We start from the raw sequence: 27,912 nt of genomic DNA, 5'->3' as shown, positions 1-27,912 counted from the left end.
TAATATAAGTGACATTTATTAACATTCTGCTATATTTACAGTTTTAACATAATAAAACTCTGAATTACTGCTTTGCAGAAATCACACAAGTGCACATTAATCTATATTTGAATGCACCAGAAATTAGAAAAGCAAGGAGTACAGCTATGTTAGGAACCATTTCAAGTTCTAAAGTCAACAAAAATGGCGATGTGCTTTCTGATTTTATGCACTGCATTATCAAATTATTTTAGGTGCTTTCTGATTTTATACACCACATTATCAAATTCTTTGAATTTGATACCACCAACATATACGATGAGAGTTCCTACCCAAAAAGTGTGCAGTACAACAGTAAGAAATACTGAATACATACTACCAAGAGTTAATACTTGTACCAGCTTCTTAATGCTCTTTCACTACTATGCCTTAAAAACATCCACATGGTACATGTAGATTTTATTTCCAGGTTGTTTTCATTTTATTTTAACAACAGATACATACTATGTGCAGAAATACAGTCAAAACAAATTTCTAAAGTTCCAAGAACACCCCTTCACAATGGCCAGCATTATTACTTATCTTACACTAAGAAAACATATTCAAAGTTCAATTTTAAGGAGAACAAAAAGCAAGACTGACCCCTTCTGGCTGCAGGGCAATAGCTCATGCTATTTAAAGAACTACAAATACTATATAAGGCATTATTAGTAACATCACAGACTTGATTGCAAGAGCCGTTTCAAACATTAGCCACTAATGATTCAATGATTACAGGAGTTCTGCATTAAACTATTAAAATTTTACATCTAGAAACAAATAGAAAGAAATGCTTCTTTTTTTCCAACAGTACTTTATTCATTTTAAAGCGGGTGATTATTTTTTTTCCTTCTGTGTTGAGAGTCTTGATTTATTTCCTGCAGGTGTCCACTTAAGGGAGAACTCATCAATGCAGGAAAATGTTGCCAGAAAACATCAGTCTGAAAAGAGCAAAAGCACAGTTACTATTTTAGCTAAGAGAAGGATGTTTACAATCTTGGAATACGTTTTTCATACGCAAATGCACAACTGTTCACTAGTTTTTGAATCCTTTGTTTCTAGTTCCCACCTTGCCCATTACATTTAATTCTGACCTCATTCCTGTGCCTCTGCGACTGATGAACAAAATGTACACGGTCAAACTTTTTTTTCTGGTATGGCACAGGAACAGAGGCACAATGAATTCCACCCCTATTCCTCCCACCCACAAAAAAAAAAACCCCTAAATGGGGATGGAGGGTGGGGGAGAGAAATCTTCTTGATTACATGAGTTTACGTTTAGATTTAAAATACTTTAAACTAGCAGAATCACCCAGAATCTGGACCACATCAAAAGCATACACCTGTGTGTGTGTGTGTGTGTGTTTCTGTCAGAGTTTGTGTCTCCAAGAGCTACATAATTAGGGCTGAAGAGCAAAAAAGAGGACAGGCCAAGCTGCTGCCAGTCCGAGCTAGGGAAAGAGGTTGGTGGGTCAGGTGGGCTTGGTCACTGCCCACATGCCTCTTTCCCGGCTTGGGCTGGCAGCAGCCGCAGCCTGCAGAGCAGCCCAAGCTGCTCCCCAACTCCAAGTCCAAACACCCCCCCCCCAACATTTCCTTTGAAATGTAAAAGTCCACTTGGATGGGCATGTTGCCCCCCCTCCCAAAAAAAGAGGACATGTCCAGGTTTTCCCAGACATACGGTATCCCTAGCATAACGGGAGGGAGAATCAGTAAATTTTCATTATCAAGCAATTTTTATACTTTTTCAAAAGATTAAGATTGCTAACGATATGCTGGATTTTACCATCCAGTTTAAGCAGCTCCAAAAGGAACCGTTCGCAGGCAAACTATTGTTCATACGTGGCTGCTCACGTGGCTCCTGCACTAGGCTAGGTAACTTTTATACAAATTAAAGCTAAACACACCTCTTAGCAGTGTTCTTGCTTAGGTTGTAGGGGGATGTGGGGAGAGTAACCAACTATTACAAGAAACAACATTTTCTTGTCATCAGGGCCACAGGCCTTTTAAAGTTCTCAGGGAATTTCCGAAGATTAAAGAAGAAGAAGAAGAACCTCCAAGAGTGTAAATGGTAAAAACAAGGACACGTGCTGATCTGGTGTTTTGTTCACAAATTACAGTAGCAGTACATTTATTTCCGATAGACAGGAATCCGAAAGCCCTGCTGATCTTATGGATATGAAACAAAAAAATAAGGAAATTGGCTTTTCCCAACAGGCTTTTGGGAACGGACTGCTCCTAATGAGAGGGCTGGCACAGTGCTGTTTTTATTATAATTATTTGTATGGTTTTAATAGGTTTTATATATGTGTGTGTGTGTGTGTACAGAGAGAGAATGAAAGAGAGTTTTAATTCTATCAATGTTCAATTGTTTTTTAATTATTATTATTATTTCTACGTTTTCAGTTTTCTATTTATCTTTAAGCCACCTTGAGTCCCTTTGGTGGGGAGGGGTATAAATAATATATGGGGAGGAGTTATAAGAATACATTGCTTAGTGCTGTTAAGCAAGAGTTAAGAGAGGCAGGGTGATTTTGTTTATGAACAAGGACAGACTGGACATAGGAAGCATGCAATCCTGTGGCTGGCTCCTAAGCCCTTAACTATGGTTACATATGCACCAGCCAATGGCCTCCTACATGAGCGCAAGGTCAAGTCTCCCATTCTACTTAAGATTACTTTCAAGTAAGCTCCATGGAACTGAGTCAGGGTAAACATACCCGGAATTATACTACACTTCAAATAACTAGTCATCTTTCTAGTCCTGTGAAATTTGTTATAAAGAGCCAAGCAGCTTTAACGTATTACAGTGGTACCTCGGGTTACATACGCTTCAGGTTACGGACTCCGCTAACCCAGAAATAGTGCTTCAGCTTAAGAACTTTGCTTCAGGATGAGAACAGAAATCATGCAGCGGCGGCACAGCGGCAGCAGGAGGCCCCATTAGCTAAAGTGGTGTTTCAGGTTAAGAACAGTTTCAGGTTAAATACGGACCTCCGGAACGAATTAAGTACTTAACCCGAGGTACCACTGTATTTCTTATTACCTTTTTATTCTACCTTTCCTTGAAGGAGCTCAAAGTTCTGTACATGGCCCTCCCCATTTTATTCTGTACTTAAAACAGCCTCGTGAGGGTAGGTTAGGCTAAGAAGATAACAATTCCCCCTCTCCCCCCCCCCAAAAAAAAGTAGCTTGAAAAAGCTACATTCAGATAAAAATTGTATTTAATGGTTCCAGCAAGAGCAAAGGAACAAGAGTGGCCTACTAGTTAATGGTGTTTCTAACATTGGAACTGAGAAAAAAAACAACATAGGAGCAGGGAAGTTTGTAATTCAGTGTGAATTTCAGATCCAAAAGGACTACAGAGGACACCACAAACCTTACTAAGGAAGTAAAGAAACCCTAACCACAGAGCATTTCTCTTTTTTTAAATAGCTTTTTCCAGCTCAAATGTTCTAATGTGGTGGGTGCCAACTGCATTTCTTACACGGCCCATGTCATGATGGTGGTTGGGTTTGGTTTTTTTTAAGTGTCCCACCACTGCTAAAGAAATCTTCTTTCTGTGTGTGGTCTAGCCATGTATCTCATTAACTACTGGAAGGAAAGGCAAACCTTTTACAGCTTGTGCGGTTGCTGGCCAGCTAAAAAGAAAAGTGGAAAGGGAAAACTAGGGTTCCGTTTTATAGGATGCATGCTTAATAACATCCAGTTGAAACTTTCATTTTTCCACTACTGTCCTGGACAGAATATCTCCAGGTTTCTCTGCGGTAACAGTTTCTATGGAATAGCAAGGGCATGTCTTTCAAATATTTTGAACTAAGTACTCTTTTCTCAGCTTCTAGGCCCTTCTAACCCAGCACTTAACATCTGCTTGGCAGGTGCATATAGAGATTCCCACGTCAAATTTTGTGGTGTCTAGGGCAGGGCAATGACTGGTTTTCAATATCGCGATATATCACCAGTTAAACATTGCACTATATCACAATATCTGAAATAAGGAAGGAACTACGCAGAGGCAAATAGGACAATGTCCTGGCAACTGCTACTACTTAAGGGTCTAAAACTAATAAATGATGATATCATCAATCACCTCATGGTCACTTTCAGCAGCAGGCAAGCCATAATGCATCCAAATGAGACTTTTGGTTTTGGGCTTGGCTACCGAATGGTGGTATCCAGGACAATCCAAAGTACAGTGATGAGTCATAGTGAATACAAATAATCTGGAATCTATTGTGGCATAAGCTTTCATGGACTAGAATCCACTGTACCCCATGCCTTCCTTGGGTTCTGCTCCACCATTTAAGATCCTAGACTCTAAAAAGGCTACCTCTCTAGCAATTCTTGATCTGGGAGACCAGGGTTCGAATCCCCATGCACCCATGATGCCCACTGGGCGACTTTGGGCCAGTTCATATCTCTCAGCCTAACATACCTCACAGGTTTGTTGTGTGGTTGAAATGGGGAGGAGAACCATGTAAAGCAACTTGAGCAACTTGGAAGAAAAGGTGATATATAAATGTAATAAAATAAATAAACTGCAGGTTTCTCTGTAAGACACAACCCAGATTCCAGCAAAAAGGAAATGAAAGCAATGTTATCATATTTGTCCTTTCAAACTAGTATAATTTAGTGTAAATACCAATTTACCAATTAGTGCACATTAGAAGTTGGAGGAAGTGACTTATACTGAAATCAATGAGACTTTCAAAATGTGTCTAGGATCATAACAGCAAATGGTGCTCTACAAATAAAATAAATCAGCCACTCTTATTTGGTGTACAACACTGAAGATGGTATATAGGGTGTGGGATGTCCTGCTTTTTAAGTCAAGCAAAGAAACACAAAGAATTAAAAGCAGATTCCCCAGAGCATTACCTTTAGTAAATAAAGAGAACTCTAGTCCTGGGAAGAGTGGAAAATGTATCTGGCATCTTCCGAACCTTTGCATAATTGATAAATCCTCTGAGGAACAGGAGAAACCCTAACAAAAAATAACAGAGTTATATTTCACATACACACCTTCCATTCTTCTGAAAGGCAAGGTTCATTCCTACAATTGGTTCCCTCTCGTTTAACCAGTTATTGATCTACAGGATTACCCATTCTCTTATCCAATCACTGCTACACTTACCCAGGAACCTGCAGTGAGGGACTTTCTCAAAATGTTTTCAGATGTCCAACCATATATCTTCTGAACCACATATGTTTGTTGATACTCTCAAAAAATTGAAAAAGTTGGTGAGCTGGACTTCCCTTTATAGAAGCCATGCTGGCTGAAAAACTTGTTCTTTTATTTGCTTAATAATTCCAGCTTCAAAATGACTTTTAACCAACTTTAGAAAAAAGGTTTGCCTGACAGGGTCTGTTATTTCTTCAGTTCCCCTTCCCTCTGAGCCCCTTTTTTTGGGGGGGGGGAGGGGAAAGATCTCATATTGGTTACCTTCCAATCCTCTGATAAGGATCAGGTTTGGGTCTGGGAGTGTCATAGGATTCGTTTCTACTCCTGAAGGGGCAGGTTGTAGCCATGATCAGAAGCACATTTGTACATCTTTGGCTAATGTACCTTTCAATCCTCTCATCAGAAGGTTGAGTTTAATGATGTGGTGTACTGTCATTGAAAATTCAGCAGTTTCAATTTTGAGCAAAAGCTCTTGGGTTCACACTATCTGGACCTACTATGGCTTATGGTTATGAACCTTGCACGCTCCACACACTGTTTTGAGTGAGAGAATATATTTAAAGTTTCCATGCCCTGTTTAGAAGAAAGTGCATCCAAACCTGGCAAAGGGTGGTTTGTTCAAACTATGCTTTGTTAATGAGTTACAAGCAACTCAGGTTTTAATGCAATGACAAACAGCAGTTTCTTACAAATCGAAAAAGGAAGTTTTAAATCTCACCACTTCATGCATAGTGGGGAAGTGAAACTGAGGCTCATGTTTGTACCCATGGGAGCATCTCTGCATCCCCCTTTAATTTTCCTTTCACAACTCTCTTGTCCAAAGTTCCTATTGCTTCCCCGGCTAGTTCCTTGTTCCTGATGTAGTTGAAGAAATATTTGTTTTCATGCCTTTACCAAATTTCTCCTCATTTTTTTCCTTTCCTTGCTTGACACATTTATTTGCTGGAATTAGGAATCATTTTTGTTCTCATTTTGGCAAGACTTCTTCTTTTTAAGGGAAGCTTTCTTGCCTTTTATGGTTTTCTTCACACTATTATTTAACCACACAGCTATCATCATGAACTTGTTTCTAAATCTGTGGTGTTCATTTTTCTGAGCCTGTTATAAATACATCCTCCCAGCTTCCCGAGAGGATCTGATCCACCACTGACTGACAGATTTACTCCGTTTTGAAAAAGACTCTCTTCCTAAATAGTTAACATCACTAATGTTTTTTCCAAGTCAATGAGGGCTAAACTGTGACCCAACAGACCTGTGGAACAAATTTCCCACTTTTTCTTCTTCTTTATTTCAAAAAGTCAGGTGTGGATGCCAATTTGATCGCAGAGGGTATTTAATTCTTTCCTCCTGTGTTGTTTTAACAACTTCAGAAAAGCCCTGCTGGATCAAACAAAAGGCCCATCTGTTCTCATAGTGGCCAGATGCCTATGGGAAGTTTGCAAGCAGGACCTGAGCACTACATTATCCCTCCCTGATCACCACGACTCCCAGAGTTGCTATTATGCCTCAGGGGTGAGGAGAGACAGCTACAGAACTGTACCTGTCATGTTCCACAGTCAAACAAGGTTGTGGGTTTCTTACTGCAAAGAATGAAATGTCCACTAGATGGCAGGATTCCTTGAAAGGAACATCTCAAAAATCTGCCAAAGTTCTCTCCAGTGGCCAGCATAGGAACTAACCTAAAAGACTGGCAGAAAAGCCCCTTTCTGAAATCAACATTAAAAATACACTACAATCATTATTACAAGAAAGGAATAACAACTAGATATGAGCAGGTTCATGCACGATTCCTAAAGTAAAAACTGAAATGAACGTTTAACACTTACCTAACACAAGGAACACCCACCACAACCAGTACTGACCATCAAAGTAACCAGGGAAATAGGTGGAGAACTAAAAAAAAAAAAAAGTGGGGGGAGAATAAGGTCAATCAGTTTGTAGCTGCAGGATTTTTGCACTGGCATTTTGTTACTAGCAGCAGTTATTGCTGGATGAATTACTGCTATCGCACACATTTCTTCTGTAAACTGTTTAGTACAATAATTAAGCAGTATATAAATTTTGTAAAATTGTACACACACTCCACCAGTAACTCAGGGTTAAGTTCCTAAATCTCTGCAAAAATTAATACTTCATGGTGACAGGACATGATCCGAAAAATCTCTATGTGAAGAGGTAACTCTCCAGATACACACAAGCACTTCTTGTTGCAATGGTCTGGGGATGTATGCTAACATGGTCAGACTTAATCCAGACAAGACAGAGTCCTTTTGGCCAGTAGGAAAGCTAATCTCAGAACCTGTTCTGGATGAGGAATTCTAAGGTGGCAGGTGATGTGAAAGAGCTTCTCTGCCTGAGATCCATAAGAGCGGCTGTAAATCAAGAATCCACAATACTGTGCTTAATGGCCAAAAACAGAAAGGTCCTGCATGTGCAAAATGCAACTACTGAAATACAAAAGACTGTACGATTAAGGACCAAACGTGAGTTCTCTGGCTTCTAAAATCTAAAATCAATTCAATCACATTTTTTTCTTGCACATCCTCAAACTATCGCCACCCTGACACAAACCAGTCCATGAACTGCATACAGAATGTGTTGGGTGACTTCAATGCAACACCAATAACTTCCAGTGGGGGATATAAGCTTTGCAGGCAGTAAATCCTTTCAGCCACTCATTGCTTCTACATAGGCATTTTCTCTTCTATCTCCACTTCAGAAATTAAAAGGTACAAGGCCAGGGAAATTCTAAATAAGCACCACTTAACAAACAGCTACATTATACACATGTAGTTTTATCTATCCAATAACAGGCAAGTCTGGCTTTATTAAGCCATGCTGTGATGCAAGAAACCTATACACACACACACACACACACACACACACACTTTTAACTGGTTCTCAAACCGTGCCAGTAACTTTTATTGCAGTTTTGAATAAAATCTAATCAATTAAATGGGCAGGTCATTTTGGCATACCGTAGCCAGTACTCCGAAGGGCATCTAGTCTCTGCTTGCAGTTTTACACACATAAAAAATGGAAAGTTTACATCACAGCATTTGTTTGCTCCTCTACATCAACCTATCTAACCAATCTGTTCCCGCTATTTGTGGGAATACATTACACCAAACAAGAGTTTTTTTAGTATCCATCCCCTTCGAGACAACATTCACCTCTCATAATTACGCAGCAAAGTATTTCAGATATCTTTTTTTCCCAATTACTCTTCGATGGAGCTGCCTTTTGGTAGTCTGAAGCTATGCAAATTAGCTGAAACAAGCACACTGCGCAAATCTGCATAATTTCCATTTCAAAAATCATGTTTGGTGGTTGCAAAGATCATGGTGTTCAGAATTTCAGAATGCTTACACAGGGTTAGTTACTCAATCAAGCTGCATTTTCTTAATATAATAAAGACCTATTCATATGCTTTGTACATGTTTTGTCTTTAGGACTTTCACAAAGGGAGGACTCACTAGGGAATTATTTGTTGCAATGCCTATCATACACAGAGCACTCGCCTTTTATTCAGCCTTCTTTTTCCACTCCTCAACTTACCCTGACAATCAAGATCCACTTAATGAGAGACAGACCAAATCCAGAAATGGCCCCATATCTTCCTGCTGCTGAGGTAGTCAGGCAGAAAGAGAGAAAGAATCCAATCCAGTTGAAAAGGAATGCCACTAAGAAAAAAAAAGAGAGAGAATACAGCAATCACAATTGATTTCAATTTGTGCCAGTTGTGGGCGTCATGGAGGCATCTCACTGGAAAACAAGGTGCTGGACTAGAGGGATCTTTGATCTGAACCAGCAATGCACTTCATATTGTTTTTAAGCAGAAATGGTCACTCCACCCTTCCATTTTTCTGAAAGTTTCATTCCTAACTTTCCAATATAAAATGCATCCCAAGTAACGGCAAATCCCTTCTCTGCCCAGAAACAGCTGGCTTGTCATAAAAGTTGCCCATCTGCACTAGCAAGGACAGCAACCACACCCCAAGCAGGCATGTAGCACACACTCAATGGGGAGAATCAATATTCAGGTGAGACAGTCTACTATATGGATGAACCACCTCTTTGAAAAAAGAAAGTAAAGTGCTAGTTCAATCATGTTAACAGTTCCGTCACAAAGATTCAGGTTGGTTTTTTCAGTGTACTTACTGAAGAAAGTCAGCATGAAAATGCCGTCATTTCCTATCCTCAGCTGGTCAGTATCGTCAAAGTCATCCCGTGCCACAAAGTCCTCCTCCTAAGACAGAAATCATTCAAGGTGGCTAGCAAATGTCAGACAAACTAATTTACCGGCATTAGGCTTACAATACTTTCCCCCAAAAGAAAGCTGAAGTGCAGCTACCATTAATGCTTACTCGCATGGTTGAGATACCGTAACTAAAGGCACATGACACAAAATCATCACACTTACCCTCCCAGGAACTAAAGGTATGGTAGCTTCCGCCTTGGTTCTCTCTGCTTCATCGTAAGTAGGCAGGGTTGTGGCTACATTGTAAGACGGGGGATTAGGAAACCCAGCCTCATCTTTATAATCAAAATACACTGCGGGGGAAATAGATGGGAGAGAGATAGGTTAATTATCAGAATACCTACATACTAAAAATTACAACCTAATATTTCTTCCTGATAATAAAAAAATAAGGATAGGTGAAATGATTATAGTGAAAGTATTGTGTATATGGCAGCAACCCAGCTTTATGGCACATAATGTGGCTAATTTGTGACCTTTCAGATGCCACTGGACTACAGCTGCCATCATTCCTGACCCCTCGCTAGGTTGGCTGGGGCAGATGGGAGTTGTAGTCCAACAGCATCTGGAAAGTTACTGATCAGCCACCCCTGCTCTATGGTCTTTTGTTCAGGTATAGAAATGGATAAAGAAGGATTCCTTGTGCACAACCTCGTCAAACAAATCAGTGTTAATTTGCTTTCCAAAATGCAAGGTTGTCAAGGCTAGGCTGATGTAAATGACGAACATAATCATATAATGAGTGTCACTTAGAAGTAGATTATGGTGTTTTGATTCATCTTATTAATTCTACACTGCATGCAAATATATTCCCAGGTGCCAATTTGAAACCCAGATGGCTTGGAACTTTGCAGGATGATCATAGCCTGTCATAACAGCTGAGCACATATCTACAGAATCCTCACAGATATAATGAAGAGTTGGAGAAAGATGCACTCTGCAAGCAGCAAGGAATAATTATCCATGGTTTCAAAGTATGTTCAGAGGTGGCAACAGAATTTTTGGGTCCACAACACTACGTAGAGCAGACCAGTCACCCAACTGCAAAAAAACTCTCCCTCTCCCTTTCCTGATACACACACCATTAGCATCAGGTTTTACAGCCACAACTGAAGTATAATATAAATTGGCAACAGAATGAAATGCTACCTTCCTCTCTATGCTAAGACAGACCACTCAGGAACGTAAGATGAGCCAAGAAAGGTGGTTTATGAAATCACATTATTTCCCCATGAATTTATGTTGCCTGCACGTAACTTTGCTATCCTTCCAACCATTAGCAATGATAACCGACTAATGAAAATCAGTGAGCATTTAAAAAATAAATAAATACCTGCGTTCTCCCCAGAAATGCTGCTGTAAGGTGGTGGGAAATCATTTACAATTTGCAGGTTCTCACAAGGCTCTTCCTCATTCTGCAACTAAACAGAGACATTTTTGGTTTTAACATGGCAAGGACAAGATGAAGAGTGCACTTTTTTTATCTTAAAGGCATAGATAAAAAGAAGTCAGATTAATTTCAACTGTGGCTGCAGAAATTAGATGCCAACAGAGTATTCTTCCTATTAATAAACATACTTTAAAATGTTTTAAATGGTGTATAGATGTTTCATAAATTAAGAACATTTAATCAATGATTTAAATCATGATTTAACTCCCCAGTTCCCCTCCCAGAAAATTTAAATAACTGAGTCAAGTTTCCAATTTTAAAATTATACTTTTCCTAAACAAGAATGCATACTTTCTGGCTACTGTAGCAATTCAATGTGCTGATTTGCAACTCAACTGAGTCTTTATATAACATGGGAGCATAATCCAGAACATTTGACCAAACAGATCATGCATCTTTGTGCAACAGAATTGTGACTACTTAGAAAAAGGAGTATGGTTAGTTCTCTTTGTACATTTGCAAGGATACTGAGCAAGATCATATACTTGAAGGCTAAGTTTACAATCCTATGCATATTTATTTGAAAGTTAAGTTCCACTGAATAAACTGGGACTTCGTAACATGCATAGAATGGAGCTGGAGGTACCCAGAATTGTTAAAAAGCAATGGCAAAACAATGTTTCTCCATGAGATAGAAAGCAAATGCCTATACTGTTTGGTTGGTAACGGTCACAAATATTCTGCAACACTGCCGAACTCAGATAGCTGGAGTCAAAGGTCACCCACAGATTTGTTTAAACAAATAAATATTGCCTCTATGGACCTGGGGAGTTACAATACTGTATCTCCTGGATTATATGCCCAGAACCATAGAAGGCAACGGATAGTGTGTAATTTCTCCCCATGGTTCTCTATTTTACATTCAGGAGGGAATGTTCTCTTTTTTTACACTGAAGGGGCCCTTAGAGGCAAAGCTGTAGCTCAGTGGCTGAGCACATGCTTTGCGTGAAAAACATCCCATGTTCTATGCCTGGCGTCTCCAGGTAGGTGTGGGAAAGAAGACTCCTGGCCTGAAACACTGGATAACCACTAACAGTCAGTGCTGACAATACTGAGCTGTGCTGACTAGCTCTGACTCAGTAGAAGGCAACTTCCTGAGTGCCCAAGTGCAGGTTTTAACTGCTGATTCAGATATAATTTCTGTTATGATGAAGAGCCTGTGTGAACTTTAATCCTGGGCACTCTCTCCCCTCTTCCTCCAGAAATGGAAGGAGAACAAAAGCTTCCACTTTCATTTTAGAACTTTCCACAGCTCCCTGTTACATTCTAACTCAAGGAAGTGCTGTCTGTTCTAACTACAGCCTATATTGACTGCAGTATTTAACAAAGGATCCAACATTTAGCGAGTAAGCAATTAAGGAGAAATAGAAATATAACTGGGACTCAATTCTCCTTGTGACTTGTTTAAAAGGTTAGGAGGGGACAGTAAATTATGTATATAAGTAAAACTAGAGAATAGTAAGGGAGAGAGCTGAAGAGCTATGGTTGAAGAATTGAAGAGAAAGAGCTAAGAGACCTAGATAGCTTTAAAGGATGCCAAGAGACCTAGAAACTCAACTATAGAGTATAAATTGTTAAGTATTGGCTTGGTTAGAAAAACAGTGTCTAGAATAGTTGGATGTGTTTCTTTTTATTTGCTCTTATAGGTAACTAAGCAAAATGCAAAACCAATTTTCTTTTCTCTAAAATAGTTTTCCCAAAAAATTATTTGTCTGATGCTTTACAAAAACTCTGAGGTAAAAGAACAGTTTGTTTCGGTTGAGAACTTGTTATTCACCTCACACTTAAGTGCCATATGACTCTTCTCAATAAAGGAAGTATACTGGCCCAATTAAAGAAAAATAGGATCTGCTTGGTGACAGTGGTGAAGGAGGGATTGGTTTGGTTGCCTCCCTTCCTTCTCGAGGTGCACACCAAAGCCTGTGACACCACAGGAGCAGAGAGCAGTCTGAGTCAACTATTCCTGGCATAAAGCAATTGTTTGCAGCAAGAATTGTGGAATGACTAGGCTGAAGTGGAAGGCCATGCCTCTCAAACTGCAAGCCTAGGGATGGTGTTTCCTTCCCCCTCTCAGCTTCCAGTTAACCCAGAAGAACATGGAAGACTGCTGCTAAGCTGGAAATCATCTCTACTTCCTGCACCACCCAAAAAGAACAATGATGCCGCGGCAGAAAAGTAAGGGAGGGGTGAGAGGGAAAGGTGGTTGCAGATGGGAAATGGCAGACCAGGACTTGGCTTGCAGACCACCAGTTGCAATCATTAACTTTAGTCCATGGATCTGATAGATAGCTATGAGGGAAAGAAGTTATGGTACTGGAGCAGCTACATGTTGTATACATTTGCAAAAAAATTGGCAGCCATTAGATAAATAAGAAGTGATTACTTTGGATATATTTCTGTGAACAGAAAGAAACAGTCAGAAGAACCTGTGAAAGAAGTGAGAACGAAATCTGAGGCCGTGCACACAATGAAAGCAGAAATGCCACAGACATGGTTAAGGTAATTCCCCTAGAGAATTCCCCTAGAGAACTGCTGCTTTTGCATTCTAGATGCAAGGAGGAAAGGCATGCTGGAGGCGAGCGGGGTGAGGGTGGGGGGAGACCATTTGAGATTTAAGTGTCAACCCTGGGAAACCACTGAAAAGGTGACATAATAATATCAGATAGAATGACAGAATGAAGGAGGAGGAAAGGTGGAGATTAACAACCAAGAAAACATGCTGACAATTCTGTTACGCAGAGTAAAAGAATTTTTTTTACTTTTTTATTCAAGCAAATTCCAGTGATGCTAATAGTTATATGTGTATGTGTGCATACGCGTGCACACACACAAGGAGAAAATGAGAGTAAAATAATAGTGGTGTTGAATTACTCCGTTAATATGCTGCAATTTTGTTATTGTGCCATATTTATAATGCACCAAAGTCTAGGCAATTTAGATGCAATACATTTTTCAAAGTCCAGAAAGTTACATGGGATCTCTTTACAGGCTTCTTCCTTCCTTCCTATTCAGTTGTTCTATTAAGAGGCAAGCTATAAATTCCAAGACTCAGCATTACATCTTGCCAGCAACATGAAAATGATCCTCCTCTTAATGGACAAAGCACACAGCCTCTTTTTCAACAATGCCAGCCATCTAAAATCAGCTAAGTGCTTATTAGCACAGTAAAGATTCACATAGTAGGAAGATCGTATCGTACACTTTTACCTGAACAAATGCTGCTCTAATAGCATAAAACTGGCCAGTTATCACTTGCAATACAGTTTTATTTTTTGAGAATTAGCAACTGGGTGGTGAGGAACACAGAAAGGTAGAAAATAAGGCCTGCTCAAAGTTTGGGGTAACCAGGATAATGACTGTTTTGTGTTTTTGCAACTGGTGAAGTGGGTTTACTTTAAAATGGAAGCGGCTAACCTTTTCTGCCCAAGGGTCAAGGCAACCCTTTCCAGAATCACATGCCAGCGGAGATTGTGGCAAAATATCAACACAGCACTCTCCTCCAACAGCATAATTTGTATGTAAAATGCCCAATTACAAGAGATTCAAAAACAAAACTGGCTCTTTGTTCTTGTTATTTCTGTCAGTTAATAATGGCATGACTAGAATTCACTTCTGATCTATACTACTGCAATATATTCTACTATCAGGTCTTCCCTTTCCATCTTTCTCCTCTAACTTCTGATCAAAATCTGACCACCTGGTTAATGTAATGCCCATGTCACTATGATCACATTTCCTCATTGTAATATTTTATTCATTGGCTCCAGGCAGCATTCAGTTTGACTTGCTACTCTTAAATGCTCCTCCTTACCTTTCTTTTCTTATCTCACATTAGTCCTGCTTTTTTCATTTGTTGCACTCTCTTCTTTTTTCCAACTGCTTTATCTTTGCATGGGTTCTTTCTCAAACCCTGCTCATCCTCTCTTCTTCGCCATCACTGAGAGCAGCTCAGAGTGCTCCAGAAAAAGGAAGAACTCCAATTTGCTATAATGTTTCCCAAGTGCAGGTGATGACAAAAGGGCCAGGAAACATTGGGACAGCCGCGCAGTGTTTCTCAACCTTGGGTCCCCAGATGCTGTTGGACTACAACTCCCATCATCCCTGAGCTCTGGCCTTGCTATCTAGGGATGATGGGAGTTGTAGTTCAACAACATCTGGGGACCCAAGGCTGAGAAAGGCTGGGAGAGTTCCTTCCTGTTTCTGGAGTGCTCTTATCTGTTCCCAATGGTAGTTAAAATAACATCATAAAAGGGAAGGGTGCTTTGCTGTTGAGCACCCACAGAAAATTGTATTCAGCGCAGGAAGGCTGTCAAAAACATTATGATGGGTCAGATCAGGCACATGGGCCAGTAGTTAATTACTCTTTCTTTAAAACATGGAGATAGGGCAAAACAGACCATTCCTAACCCCCATGTCTGCTGAATCTAAGGGGTTAGGATTGGTTCAAAGTGCCCCATCGGCCAGTGGAGAGGAGCACCACCAAAGGGAGGCACCTCCATTCATAGAAGCTCTGCAGGCATAAATTTACCACTGGCAGTACTTCTGCCAGAAGCAGGCCCTGAAACAAGGCATTCCAGCAGTAGAGGACGTCAGGAGTCAAATGAATCTGAAGGCCCTCTGCTTCTCCAAGAGGCTGCAAGATCCAGGCCCATCAACTATACCAATCTGGACTTGGAATAGTACCCCCACAAGCAAACAAACAACCAATAAAAAAATCTCAATATAAAATAAACCAATGCAGGGAATTAAAAACAAGAAGAAGAAAAACTACCAGAATGAAGAGAACACCCACCCAATCTCATTCCTTGGCCAGGACAAGTCACCAGGGCCTGGGAGGCGCTGGAATATCTGCAACTTCACTTTCCACTCACCTTGTTCTTAGGACTGCTCAATAATCCTTCTAGCTCAATATGAAAATGCGTAAATTTCTGAGTACATTTTTTTGCTAGGTACTCCTTAATTCTGATACTATTCATGACATTTTAAAATGATGTGGCCTTTTCATTAGGTATTTGCGCCTCTTACTCTTATTCAAATTACTCAGATTAGAATGTGTAAACAAACCTGTGATTGGTTTATTCTATTTTAATGGAAAATGGGTACTTGGTTCACTAGCCATTAGGATGCTTCTTTATTTGAAAAGAAAAAGGTCAGGCCATTACAATTTTCAAATTCACATTCACAAAGCAATGTAGAAAGGGAAAACAAAACAAAACACAAACAACTGGCATTTAAACTCCAATTAAATTAGAAGAATGGTCAATATTTCCTAACCTATGTTTTTCTTTCATTCCTTCTAGTAAAAGCTAATCCATTATTCCTCAAGAGTTTTAACACAACAAACCTCTCATGCGCATGCAGAATCAATACAGGCATTACCTTACAACTGCTCATGTACATATCTAGAACAATGCAAGCCTTCATACCAAAACTATCAAAGAAAGCTGGAATATTAAACACAGGCTTCTATTTCTGAATTCTATTGCCTTAACTTGTGTACAAAAATTAATTATTGGTCCCAGAATGACAAATCATGAGAGCCTCTAGATTGCAGAGATACCACTCCTCAAATCTCATCCTGTTGCTATGGCAACATAGGGGAGTTCTCAAAGATCTCTACTAGGCATGTTTAAAAGACACCATTAGCACTTCACAACAAAGCATGTAAAATACAACCCATGTATCTCAATCCATATGAAGGTAATATATTATTACATCTGAGGATCACTGCCAGTCATTTCTTTGTAGGCTCTAGCTTTCTGAACCATATATCCTCATCAATGTGCCTCTTTACTTTATGTCATACCTGTATATGACTACGTTTAGAAACATACCTGCTGAAGAGCAAGGTGATTTGCTCCAGTTTATGGACGCTACCTCCTGTAGGTGAGGCCGTATACATGATGCTGCCAATTAAGGATTATTAAATGACACAACAGGAAGACACACACATCAAACAGAGGCAGAAGTCACCTAGATTGTCATTTGTTCAATGCTGAAAGAAATGGAGGGTCACACCCACACGGTAAAAGCCTCATTTCACCAGTCCTACTCGCATCTTTTGTCATTTTCTAGCCGATGCCTTTCATTTTTCAACATACATTTATTCAGCCATTTTGAAACATCTAGGTACCTCATCCCCAGATGTTGCCTCTACACTATTTTAAATCATTCCACATTATTACCTTCCGAATGATCTGTAAAGATCAGTTGCTTGTATATGTACTAAAACTGTTATGAAGTTTAAATGTGTACTATGCCAGTCACTGACAATAAGGAATTACATCCAAGCATGTGAGTGGCAGAAGAGTGATGGCTTCCAATGGGCAGCCCACAGCCATGTTCAGGATCCCAGTGCTGCCTGAGGAGACCTCAGATTCAGACACCTCATGAGTCAGTTTACCCTGTGAGGATACCTCAGCACACCCTTCTATGCTGCCTCAGCCTGAGGATGTGGGCCTCACATCAGTCCTGCACTCATTCTAGTTCTTTACACTTGCTCCAACTTGAACTTATCATTGACGAATCAAATTGGATAGAATATTTCAATTATATTATTACTGTTTCCATTGTTATTGTTGTTATTTTAATTTCTACACCACCTTTCATCGGAGGATCACAGGGCAGTTTATAAAAACACAAATATATGTAACATAGTAACAAACAAAACAATACTCTCAAACCCCCCCAGTTTAAAAGGTCATTCCTGCTAGGATATTAACATATTAAATATCTACTACATTTTGAACGACAATCCTATGCGTACTTACTTCAGAGTAAGTCACATGGGCCACAAGCATTCATAGGATTGTGGTGTAAGAACAGCATGTGTCTTCTTTGCAAGTACATCATTTTGGCAGGACGTGGTCATCTTGCAATCAAATGAGATCTAATTGCTCTACTCTGCTTGTAGTACACTATATTCTGGAATCACAAAATTCTGTAGAACTGGTTGATACTGAAATCTGAATTGTGAACATTGATGTTTAATTCCAGGGATGGGGGAAACCTGCGGCTCTCCAGGAGTTGTTGGACTACAGTTCCCATCATTCCTGACTATTGGTCAGGCTAGATGGTGCTGATGGGAGTTGGAATCCAACAACCTCTGGAGGGCCACACATTTACAAAATCGCATTTGTGTTTTGTCCTCTCTTTCCTTTTCCTTCATTTCTCGCTCTCTCTTTTCAATACAAGCTTTTATCAAGGCTCTGGTGGTTGGTAATTTTGATTGTATGATCTTTTAAAACACCATGGAAATTTGACTGTGCGACATTAAAAGGTTAAAATGGAAACTTACCATCATCACACTGCAAGTTTTTATAAAATAACTGAATTCAGTGTGGCTAACTCTATAATATGTTTAAGTTTTCAGAATAATCCTACCTGGTCTGGGGAGGGGCAATCAAGGCTGGGTGAACTGCCAAATCCCAAACCTTGCCAGGCTGATGCTGTGAAGGGCACATGACATTTTACCCCCCACACCTACTGTAAGCAGCTTTCTTTATTCAAGTTTTTTCGTCCCATTGCATGCAACAAGAGAAAAAATAAAGATCCAAAACCTCCTCTAATCCTTCCCCAACATGTCTCCTTTTTGTCCTTTCTGTCACTGGAGAGAGACAGCTGCAGTTTTCTACAGTTGCAATGAATAGGCCTTCTACTCTTCTCACAGAGGAGATTTCCAAAATCCCATTGCCCACTCCCAGGACACCCTGTGAGGGACCATAGGACTGTACCCTATACCACATTTACTTGGGCTTTTCATGTACCAGCAGCAAGTCCTTTTTACATTCACATTAATTTCTCCAGCAATTTTAGTAGGGTACATTTTAAAGTAAAGGTAAAGGTACCCCTGCCCGTACGGGCCAGTCGTGTCTAACTCTAGGGTTGTGCGCTCATCTCACTTAAGAGGCCGGGAACCAGCGCTGTCTGAAGACACTTCCGGGTCACATGGCCAGCGTGATGAAGCTGCTCTGGCGAGCCAGCACCAGCGCAGCACACGGAAACGCCGTTTACCTTCCCGCTATAAAGCGGTACCTATTTATCTACTTGCACTTAGGAGTGCTTTCGAACTGCTAGGTGGGCAGGAGCTGGAACCGATAGACAGGAGCTCACCCCGCCGCGGGGATTTGAACCGCCGACCATACGATCGGCAAGTCCTAGGCACTGAGGTTTTACCCACAGCGCCACCCAGGTACATTTTACAACTGTTTTAAAAACTGTAATAAATTTGGCAGGTAGGAATGGCAAGAAAACAACTACTGGATAAGCAGTCCTATTTTTTCAAGCTTTGCTAAGTACCATTACTGAAAGAAGATAACACCCAATCAATTTTACTGTTATTGATTGTATAAATCGTAGAGCTTTGTTAACAGCCACAGAATATGAAATGTATAACCTGTTGGATCCTTTTTAACAATAAAACTATATGTAATGATAACCTCTTGGATCTTTTTTAACAACCATACAGTATGAAATGTATACGCTGCAGATAAGTCAAACATCTTATTTCCACTTGAGAGGCCCAAATCTGAGGTACAACAGGGAAGTTGAAGAAACAGCTATACAAAATCAAAATCTGAAATATATACTATGTGGTGCTGCATGATTTGGTAGAAGATTTAGTGTAATGTAGTAGACATTGCTGGGAATTGGACCTAGGTTCAAATTCCCATACAACCATAACACTCACTTGGTTACCTTAGATCAGTAACTAGCTCTCAGCATAACCTACATCACAGAGTTATTGTAAGAAAAAATTAAGAGGAAACTCCATGTATATTGCCAAGTTCCTTGAACAGAATATGCAAGTAACTAAGAAACAAAGTAGTCCAGAGTGTTCAGGTTCACTGATACTTATTATTGTTAGTAACTAATATTGTGTCCTGAAAATTTTAATGTTTCCCTCACAAAGTGTAATGTTAGGACCATCATTTATGCTGGTAGTGGGCAATATGTAGTCTGGAGTCTGTTCTCAGAATTCTGACAAATTAAATTTATAAATTCAAACTCAAAACCTTATCTGGTGAAGCATGGATGAAAATATGGGGTGTGGGGACCTGTTTACAGAATTTGCAGAAATGAAATAAAAAGTAGCATACATTAATTAAAGCTGAAAAATTCCATACTTTTGAGCATAGGGTGCTAACACAGCTAGAGCTCATATTAGGAGGGAAGAGCGCTTATCTCTCTTTCCAACAATGTCATCTAGTGCCAACAATCATGTGCTCAAACAAAATACCACACAACTAACAGTGTTAAAAGGCCATGTGCTATCACAGAAATGTATGTCTTCTAATCATCAATCACTCATCAGACACATCTAAATTTTATGTTGCTGCAAGGAAGACAGAGTCATTTTCAGGCCTAGCATACTGTATGCTAAACCACATACACAAGCATTAATTCCAAATAAAATAAATTTTCTCCCTCTAACCTGAGAAATCTAGCTTTGCTTGCAAGACTCCCTTCAATAGGGATCTGAAACTGCTGAGTAAGCAAATTGTGAGTAATTATTTGTTCAGCCCCAAAAAAATGTCCTCAAAAAGGCACTGATAGACGACCATTTGTTGCCTTGAAATTTTCAGTCCAGGAAAAAAAAGGGACAGGGCCAACTCAAAACATAAAACCAACCGATTAAAACAAGAGTAAAGTAAAATCAAAAAGCTGCATTGTTATTTTTATATGTGGTTGTTAGTGGGAAGACACCCACTTATAGAAATCTCCCTGCTTCCATATATTTAGGTTGCAAACAAAGACTAACAACTATCATTTCTCCTTGGCTCCCACCCACTGCACTCAGGAAAGCATAAACAAAGGCATCCCAGTGACAGTTTGGGCCTTTTCAGAGCACTAAATTTACTGAAGCACTGGAAATTCTGTAATTCCCATGAAGAGGAAATATGCTGCAAACGTATAACTATCCACAGAATGCCACCCCACCACCAATTCTTTTCTGCAAATGTCAACTTTTGCTTTTGCAAATTTAATCAAAATAGGAAGCTACTGTGTACTGATTCCACTGGTCAAACTAGCTCAGTATTGTCTTCCGAGTTTTGGACAGAAGAGACCTTGGAATTACAAAACACAATCCCAAATGCTGGAATTCAAGAGTGTTTTGGGGTTTCCCAAACCTGGGCCTCCAGCTGTATTTGGACTACGACTCCCATGATCCCTTGCTAGCAAGACCAGTGGTCAGAGATGACGGGAACTGTAGTCCAAAACCAGCTGGAGGCCCAAGTTTAAAAAACCCTGTTACAAGGTGGGCTGGGAGGCTGTGTTTACATCTCAACATTGTGAACATTTAAGGATCATAGGAATGTATAACGTCCCTTAACTTAAAAACAACAACCGCACGCAAATTGGTGCTGCTGGATTTTTACTGCTTACATTGGAAAACTCGGGGTTGGCGAGTGGGGGGGGGGGGAGGTGACAAACACCAGGATCGAATTGCTTTCGGGATCTTTTCATTGTACTCGATGTCAATTAATCCGGGATAACTACCAAGCCATCTCCACATCATTGGCAATCGAGGCTGGTTAAAAATCCCCGTATAATAAGCAAGTACGCACTGAAAGGCCGGGGGGGGGGCATTTATACCCCCCCTGCAACTTTAATGACCCGACTCTCGAGGGTGGGAATGCGAAGGCAGCCGGGCAACTCGTTGATCTTAAAAGCACCGTCCCTCCGCAGCAAAGCGAAGGGAGGCTTAACTTAGGGCCTCGTATCCCCGCCGTCTTCTCATCGGGGCGGCTTCCGCTTCTTGGCCTTCAGAAGCAAGGGGAGGGGGAACTGGGGTGGGCGATCCGAAGCAAGGGGGCGGGAAAACAGATGAAACGGCCCCACAAATAAAGGGCCAAAGCAGAAGCAGCAGCAGCTGGAGAGGAGGGGGGGACCCTGTTATGGAGTAGATAGGGAAAAAAGCAATATTAGGCCCATGACGGGGGGGAGGGCAGAGAGCGATTCCCCCGCTCCTTCCGGGCTCGGCTTCCACGTCTTCAATGTGGGTCGTAGACAAGCAGCCTCCCCCCCCCCCCCCCAGATCCCCACAAGCTCCTTCTTCGTTTCGCTTCCCGCGGCCTAAGAAGCCTCGGCGCTGCCGTGCTCCGTCTTGCCCAGCGCATTCCTCACCTGCTGGTATCGGCCGCCGCCGCTGCTAGGCTCGCCTGCTGCTGCTGTTGCCGCCGCCGCCGCCATGGCGCTGGGCAAGAAGCGAGCGTGCTGAGTGAGGCGGGAGAGAATTAGCCTGGAGTGCCGGGCGCAGAGAGAGAGGGAGAGAGACCGGGCGGGGGCCCCGCTGGGGACGGTTCACGCGAACTCCCGTCCCCGAATGGGCGCTGCCGGGGCTGGTCTTGGCCGAGGAGGAGGAGGAGGAGGAGGGCGGCAGCCAGCCAGCTAGGTCACTTGCTGCTGCTGCCGCTGCCTGCTGAAGCGCCAACCCCTTCTGGTCGCCGTCCTCCTCCCCTTCCTCCGTCACACTCCTCCTCCTCCTCCTCCAGGCAGCCGCTCTCGTGCTGCTGCCCCCTCGCCATCCCCGGCGCAGCAGCGCCTCTGACGGCCCTCATGCCCGCTCTTTTCCCAGGCCGCGGCGCGAACTTTCCACACAAGAATCCCTCGCGGCTTCGTTTCTCCTCCTGGTTTCATTTGGACCGCAAGGACCGCGCAAAATCTCTCGCGGCTTTTCGCATCCCGTGAGCTGATCTGATGCCAGTGTTCCTCCCTTGAGCTCGTTTTATCATCGCCATGAGGCGTGAGGAGAGTGTTTCGCCGCTGATCTTGAAATGCGGACAGTAATAACGACGACACCCTTCCTTGGGTCCAAGCAGTGCCGGATTTACCTATAAGCTAAACAAGCTATCGCTTAGGGCCCCACTCTCTTGGGGGCCCAAAAAAAAATTAAAGGGGGAAAAACTGGATGTACATTTCCAAAATATAAGATAAAAAACAAATAAAATAAAACCTACATACAGCAACAGTACCTATTAGGTACATAAATTACCATATAGCATATATTCAACACAAAAAAGCAACAATTTGTTGTTGACAAAGGACAGCTGGACATATAAAGGGTCCCACTACCTTCAGTAGCTTAGGGCCTCATCAAACCTAAATCCGGCCCTGGGTTCAAGTGATGGTCCCAGTGATGGGGCTTGCAGGAAACAGGCCCTTTAACTGAGGTGCATGGCAGCCACATTTGCTTGCCAGCGCCCTGCCATCATCTGAACAGACACCCCCACCTCACCCAGTGATTATAATTTATAACCACATCATTCGGGCTGTGCCAGAATCCAAAAACCAGTTAACTCGCCCGAAGAGCAGATAAGAGAGTAAGACAAGCCACGCCAGCCTGCTTGTTCAAGTTCCACATTGTATGGCCAAGGCATTAAGCATCTAGAAAACGGTTGCCCATTTTACGGATGGAGAACGGGAGCTAAGGTTATCCTAAGGACAATCAGCATCAACAGTCATTAGGCAGCTCAGACTGACGATTACACAATACAGTACATTGTAAGTACGGTGCACATAGCCAGTTCAGAGCCTGGCTTGACTTCGTTTGATCCTGTGAATCCCTCCAGGTTTCCTGTTTATATAAAGTCAGGCCGTGGGAGCTCATGGCACAATTTAAAAAGTTATAGGTGGGAGTGAGGTACCATTCTGAACCTCTGATATCACATCCGCTCCTCCTTTAGATCACAGGAGCTGCTGCAATCCAGGTTGGTGTGCTCCCAGCTCACAATTTGCCATCCCTTCTGCAAGAGCATACAGTGGTACCTCGGTTTAAGTACTTAATTCGTTCTGGAGGTCCGTTCTTAACCTGAAACTTCTTAACCTGAAGCACCACTTTAGCTAATGGGGCCTTCTGCTGCCGCCGTGCCGCCGGAGCCCGATTTCTGTTCTTATCCTGAAGCAAAGTTCTTAACCTGAAGCATTATTTCTGGCTTAGTGGAGTGTGTAACCTGAAGCGTATGTAACCTGAAGCGTATGTAACCCAAGGTACCACTGTACTCAGAAGGTAACATAAAAGCGAAGCCTTCAGTGTGGGTCATTCCAGCTTTCTTCACCCATATCAACAATTTTGTTCTGGGGTTTGTACAAGTGGAAATTTGTTAAGAAATTTAAGTCATTGTTTTCTGTGAAAGTAAAACTCTCCCCCCCCCCCAAACTGAAACATCATAAAATGCCATAGGTACTGAAATACAAACCAAATTGAAAAGGTTATTAAAAGCATTTACTTTACAAATCAGATTCAAGTATTCTAGTATAAAATATTTCTGATATTTTCAGATTCCTCTTCACCTGCTAATTGTTGGCTTTTTTATAAATTGCTGTTGTTTTATTAAAAAGAACTATGAAAAGAATAAATGATATTTTCGTTGATCCTAATAAAACAGCCTTTGCCAATCCAATGCACTCTAAATATTCACCTGCTAGCTGTTGATTCTACCTTGCCAAGTGGTTAGCTAAACTAGCTGATAGATGAGGAATTATACCTTTGATTTGTCACTTTTCATACCAAGAAAACTGGAAAAAGGAGAGCTTGAGAGAGAGAACAAATGAAAACACTAATGCAGTCAAAGACATTGGAACCTGTTGTTCAAATGGCTATCTAATAAATTAGTGACACTGACATACAGCATACACCTCTGTGGTTATTTTTAGCCATGCCTTTTCCATTGTGTTCTAGGGAACTCGGGGGTTCCTCCCAAACATATCATGGGTTCTTCAATGGAAGGATGACAAGCGTTGCAGAAAGTAAGGGGTCCACTTCTGATCTTCCTCTGCAATGCACAGCTCTAGGGGAATATTGGTTATACAGCGGTGCCTTGGTTTATGAACTTAATCGTTTTAGAAGTCCGTTCTTAAACTGAAACCATTCTTAAACCGAGGCACGCTTTCCCTAATGAGACCTCACGCCGCCAGTGCACTTCCACCATTCGGTTTCCGTTTGTAGACCGAGGTAAAGTTCGCAAACCGGAACACCACTTCCGGTTTTGCAGAGTTCGTAAACCAAATCATTCGTAAACAGGACTGTTCTTAAACAGAGATACCAGTGTACTAGGATGCCCACTCAGTACCTGCTCCAATTGTTGCATCTTCTGAAGGAATTCTTCATCTTCTTTATTCACAATTCATTGTATAAAGAGATCAATGACAATAAATAGAAATCAACAGGACCTAAAAATGGTTAACTTTGGCTAGGTTCCTCTTCAGCTATTTAGTAATCAGATATGGCAGATTCAATACAGCCAAAGTCATGTGTTTTTTAGTCCTGTTGATACTAATAGAAGATTTACGGCCCCTTCCTATGCATGTTAACTGCAAAGTCTAGTGAATTCAATGATAAAAAAAGGTAAAGGTACCCCTGCCCGTACGGGCCAGTCTTGACAGACTCTAGGGTTGTGTGCCCATCTCACTCAAAGAGGCCGGGGGCCAGCACTGTCCGAAGACACTTCCGGGTCACGTGGCCAGCGTGACATCGCTGCTCTGGCGAGCCAGAGCCGCACACAGAAACGCTGTTTACCTTCCCGCTAGTAAGCGGTCCCTATTTATCTACTTGCAACCAGGGGTGCTTTCGAACTGCTAGGTTGGCAGGCGCTGGGACCGAACAACGGGAGCGCACCCCACCGCGGGGATTCGAACTGCCGACCTTTCGATCGGCAAGCCCTAGGCGCTGAGGCTTTAACCCACAGCGCCACCCGCGTCCCAATGAATTCAATGATACTTACTCCCAAATAAATGTGTACAGGATTGCAACCATATGCAACTTTTCAGCTCCCTCAGTGTAACCAATAGAATGTAGCTGCACTTAGCTTGTCTGGATCATAGGATTTAAAATTAGTTTTGAAAAATCTGACCCCATTGGAGCTCTTTTTCTTGAAGCTTTGGTAATTTGAAAGAAAGTTGGTAAAAGGCTGCCTTGTTGGAACATCAGGGATGAAAGAAACTATGAAGTTGGAAACATCTCTTGAATAAAGGCTGTCTCTAGTCATTTGCTTTCCAAATATGGTATGAATTATCCAGGAGCTGTATAACCAAACCTGATGATAAAGGCAGCAGTGATGTATGGTGAACCTATAAACATGATTTTATACCTGCTAATTTTCAGCAATTAGTAACAAATGGGTTTCTGACTTGATAAGAGCAAAATGCCTGGATGTTGTCATCTGAAACTGCTATGCAAGAGAATTATATTGTGTCTGTTATTTCCTGCAGTTAGGAACATCACATGTAAAACAGCTTCCAAAGTACCGTTAGTCTGTACCTTCCTATTTCTATGTTTTATTTAACTGAATTTTATCTTTATTGTTTGCTTAGCAAGTATATGATAGCTTGCAGAGCAAAGGAAGGCTGGCGTACAGTTATAACATTAATCATAAAATACCATAAAAGCAAAAGAGAAACCATCACAAAACCAAAACATAAACCATCATAAAATAAGGATCAAAATACAATAGCTAAAAACAAAATGTAGCCCCTTTAAAATGACTTGGCAAACAAGAAAGACTTGACCTGCTTTCAAAAATATTGTAATGTCAATGCCAGTCAAGTCTATCTAAGTAGGGTTTTCCAAAATTAGAGTGCCACCAGGAAATGGCTGTCTCCTTCATGCAAGTATAACACAATACACAAAGAGACAGCACTTGGAGAAGGGCCTTAGTTGAAGATCTTAAATGCATGAGCAGGACAGTACAGTACAGTGGTACCTCGGGTTAAATACTTAATTCATTCCGGAGGTCCGTTCTTAACCTGAAGCACCACTTTAGCTAATGAGGCTTCCCACTGCTGCTGCGCCTCTGGAGCACAATTTCTGTTCTTATCCTGAAGCACTATTTCTGGGTTAGCGGAGTCTGTAACCTGAAGCGTATGTAACCTGAGGTACCACTGTATAGGAAGAAGCACTCCTTCAGGATATTAACGGTAAGGACAAAAAAGCTCCTTGATTAATAAGCCCAAACCCAAGAAGGGCACCCTATTATTGTAATGTTGACTTGATAAGATCACAGTCCCTATGTGTATGTGACTTGCAGCTTTTTCTTCATTGAGGTAATCAGTATAACCTATCAAATGCCTTTTTCATCCTCCCTAATATTCCTGCAGAGGTGAACAAACTGAAGGTGTATTAAAGTATCATACTAGGGTTGAATGTATTTACAGTAGGGCCTTGAAGTAGCCTGCCAACACCCAGACATCTTCCTCATCATTTAAAGTCTCCTTGCATATATTCCTACATTTCAGGTGGTGCTGGTCATTCCAGAATGACATGTGACTCCTTTATAAAACATCACCAGAATAGAACTTATTTGCATATTTATCCATATAAAACTGTATAAGAAGTTTTCTTTCATAAGGAAATGTGATGGCAGCATCTTACTTTATTTTCCTCAGAAGCCTATTAAATTTCAATGAATGGCACAAGAATTACAGTAGGAAGTGCCCACCCGAGAGGTGCCAGAACTAAGTTTGAGTTCCGGATGAAAAAAATCCCTGCCTCTGGTGATGTTTTTCTGGGCGCTGTCTCCCTCCATGCCCCCTACTTCCATTTTGTTTCTATCAGCCCAAAGGAAAGGCTGCAATCTGCCTTTCCCCACAACCAACTGCTGAAGGCACATTTATGGTATTTCTATTTTTACAATTAAAACGGTTCTTTTGCACAGAAATGCGTTCGCACAAAAGAGCAGTGTTAAAAATCAAGAGTTTCCCTTGCAGGTGGTAGCTTTTATATGAGAGCGAGTCCATTATATAGTGTCAGAACATCTGCTTGGGATGTCTAAGACTCAGATTCTGTCCCTAGCATCTCCAGGTAGGGCTGGGAAAGCTTCCTGTCTAAAACTCCACACTGTCAATCAGTTTAGTACAAAGCTGAGCTTCATGGCCCAATGGTTTGACACGGATAAAGTAGCTTCCTCTGCTCCTGTGACCGATCTGCTTTCTCCAAGAGCTATTGCTGGAAGAAGCCACTGCTGTCTGCCTGGTAACCCATTCCTATGCTGAATGGTCCTGCCA

General features: G+C 41.4%; 1 protein-coding gene across 2 annotated transcripts; it reads right to left on the bottom strand.

The window, feature by feature from the left end:
- NDFIP1 (Nedd4 family interacting protein 1) lies at window positions 1–22,548 on the bottom strand. Of its 2 annotated transcripts, none has more exons than XR_014507959.1 (8): window positions 22,039–22,457; window positions 10,795–10,882; window positions 9,624–9,754; window positions 9,362–9,449; window positions 8,759–8,883; window positions 5,545–7,093; window positions 4,897–5,494; window positions 1–959 (listed from the first exon to the last, which is right to left on the bottom strand). XR_014507959.1 is itself a non-coding variant. In XM_083427108.1 (8 exons), the coding sequence occupies exons 1-7, from the start codon at window positions 22,102–22,104 to the stop codon at window positions 4,899–4,901; spliced, it is 669 nt and encodes a 222-aa protein (XP_083283234.1). In that variant the 5' UTR covers window positions 22,105–22,548; the 3' UTR covers window positions 1–959; window positions 4,897–4,898. The 2 variants fall into 2 exon arrangements, 1 of the variants encoding a protein (XP_083283234.1); XM_083427108.1 differs by having other exon boundaries at window positions 4,897–5,002; window positions 7,027–7,093; window positions 22,039–22,548.
- Between the last annotated feature and the right edge of the window lie 5,364 nt (window positions 22,549–27,912).

This window comes from Podarcis tiliguerta (assembly GCF_965153285.1).
Source record: "Podarcis tiliguerta genome assembly, chromosome: 2".
NCBI classification, from domain to species: domain Eukaryota; kingdom Metazoa; phylum Chordata; class Lepidosauria; order Squamata; family Lacertidae; genus Podarcis; species Podarcis tiliguerta.
The sequence above is the reverse complement of the archived record's forward strand: the minus strand, read 5'-3'. Positions and strand labels throughout refer to the sequence as shown.

Bases quoted from the DNA above. Each gene is read 5' to 3' on its own strand.
- NDFIP1 (XM_083427108.1), bottom strand. From the start codon at position 22,104: ATGGCGGCGGCGGCGGCAACAGCAGCAGCAGGCGAGCCTAGCAGCGGC. The intron at 9,450-9,623 runs GTAAGTGTGATG...TTTCTGTCTTAG, and splicing joins TACCTTTAGTTCCTGGGAGG to GAGGAGGACTTTGTGGCACG. The intron at 7,094-8,758 runs GTAAGTTGAGGA...TTTTTTTTTTAG, and splicing joins AGTGGATCTTGATTGTCAGG to TTCTCCACCTATTTCCCTGG.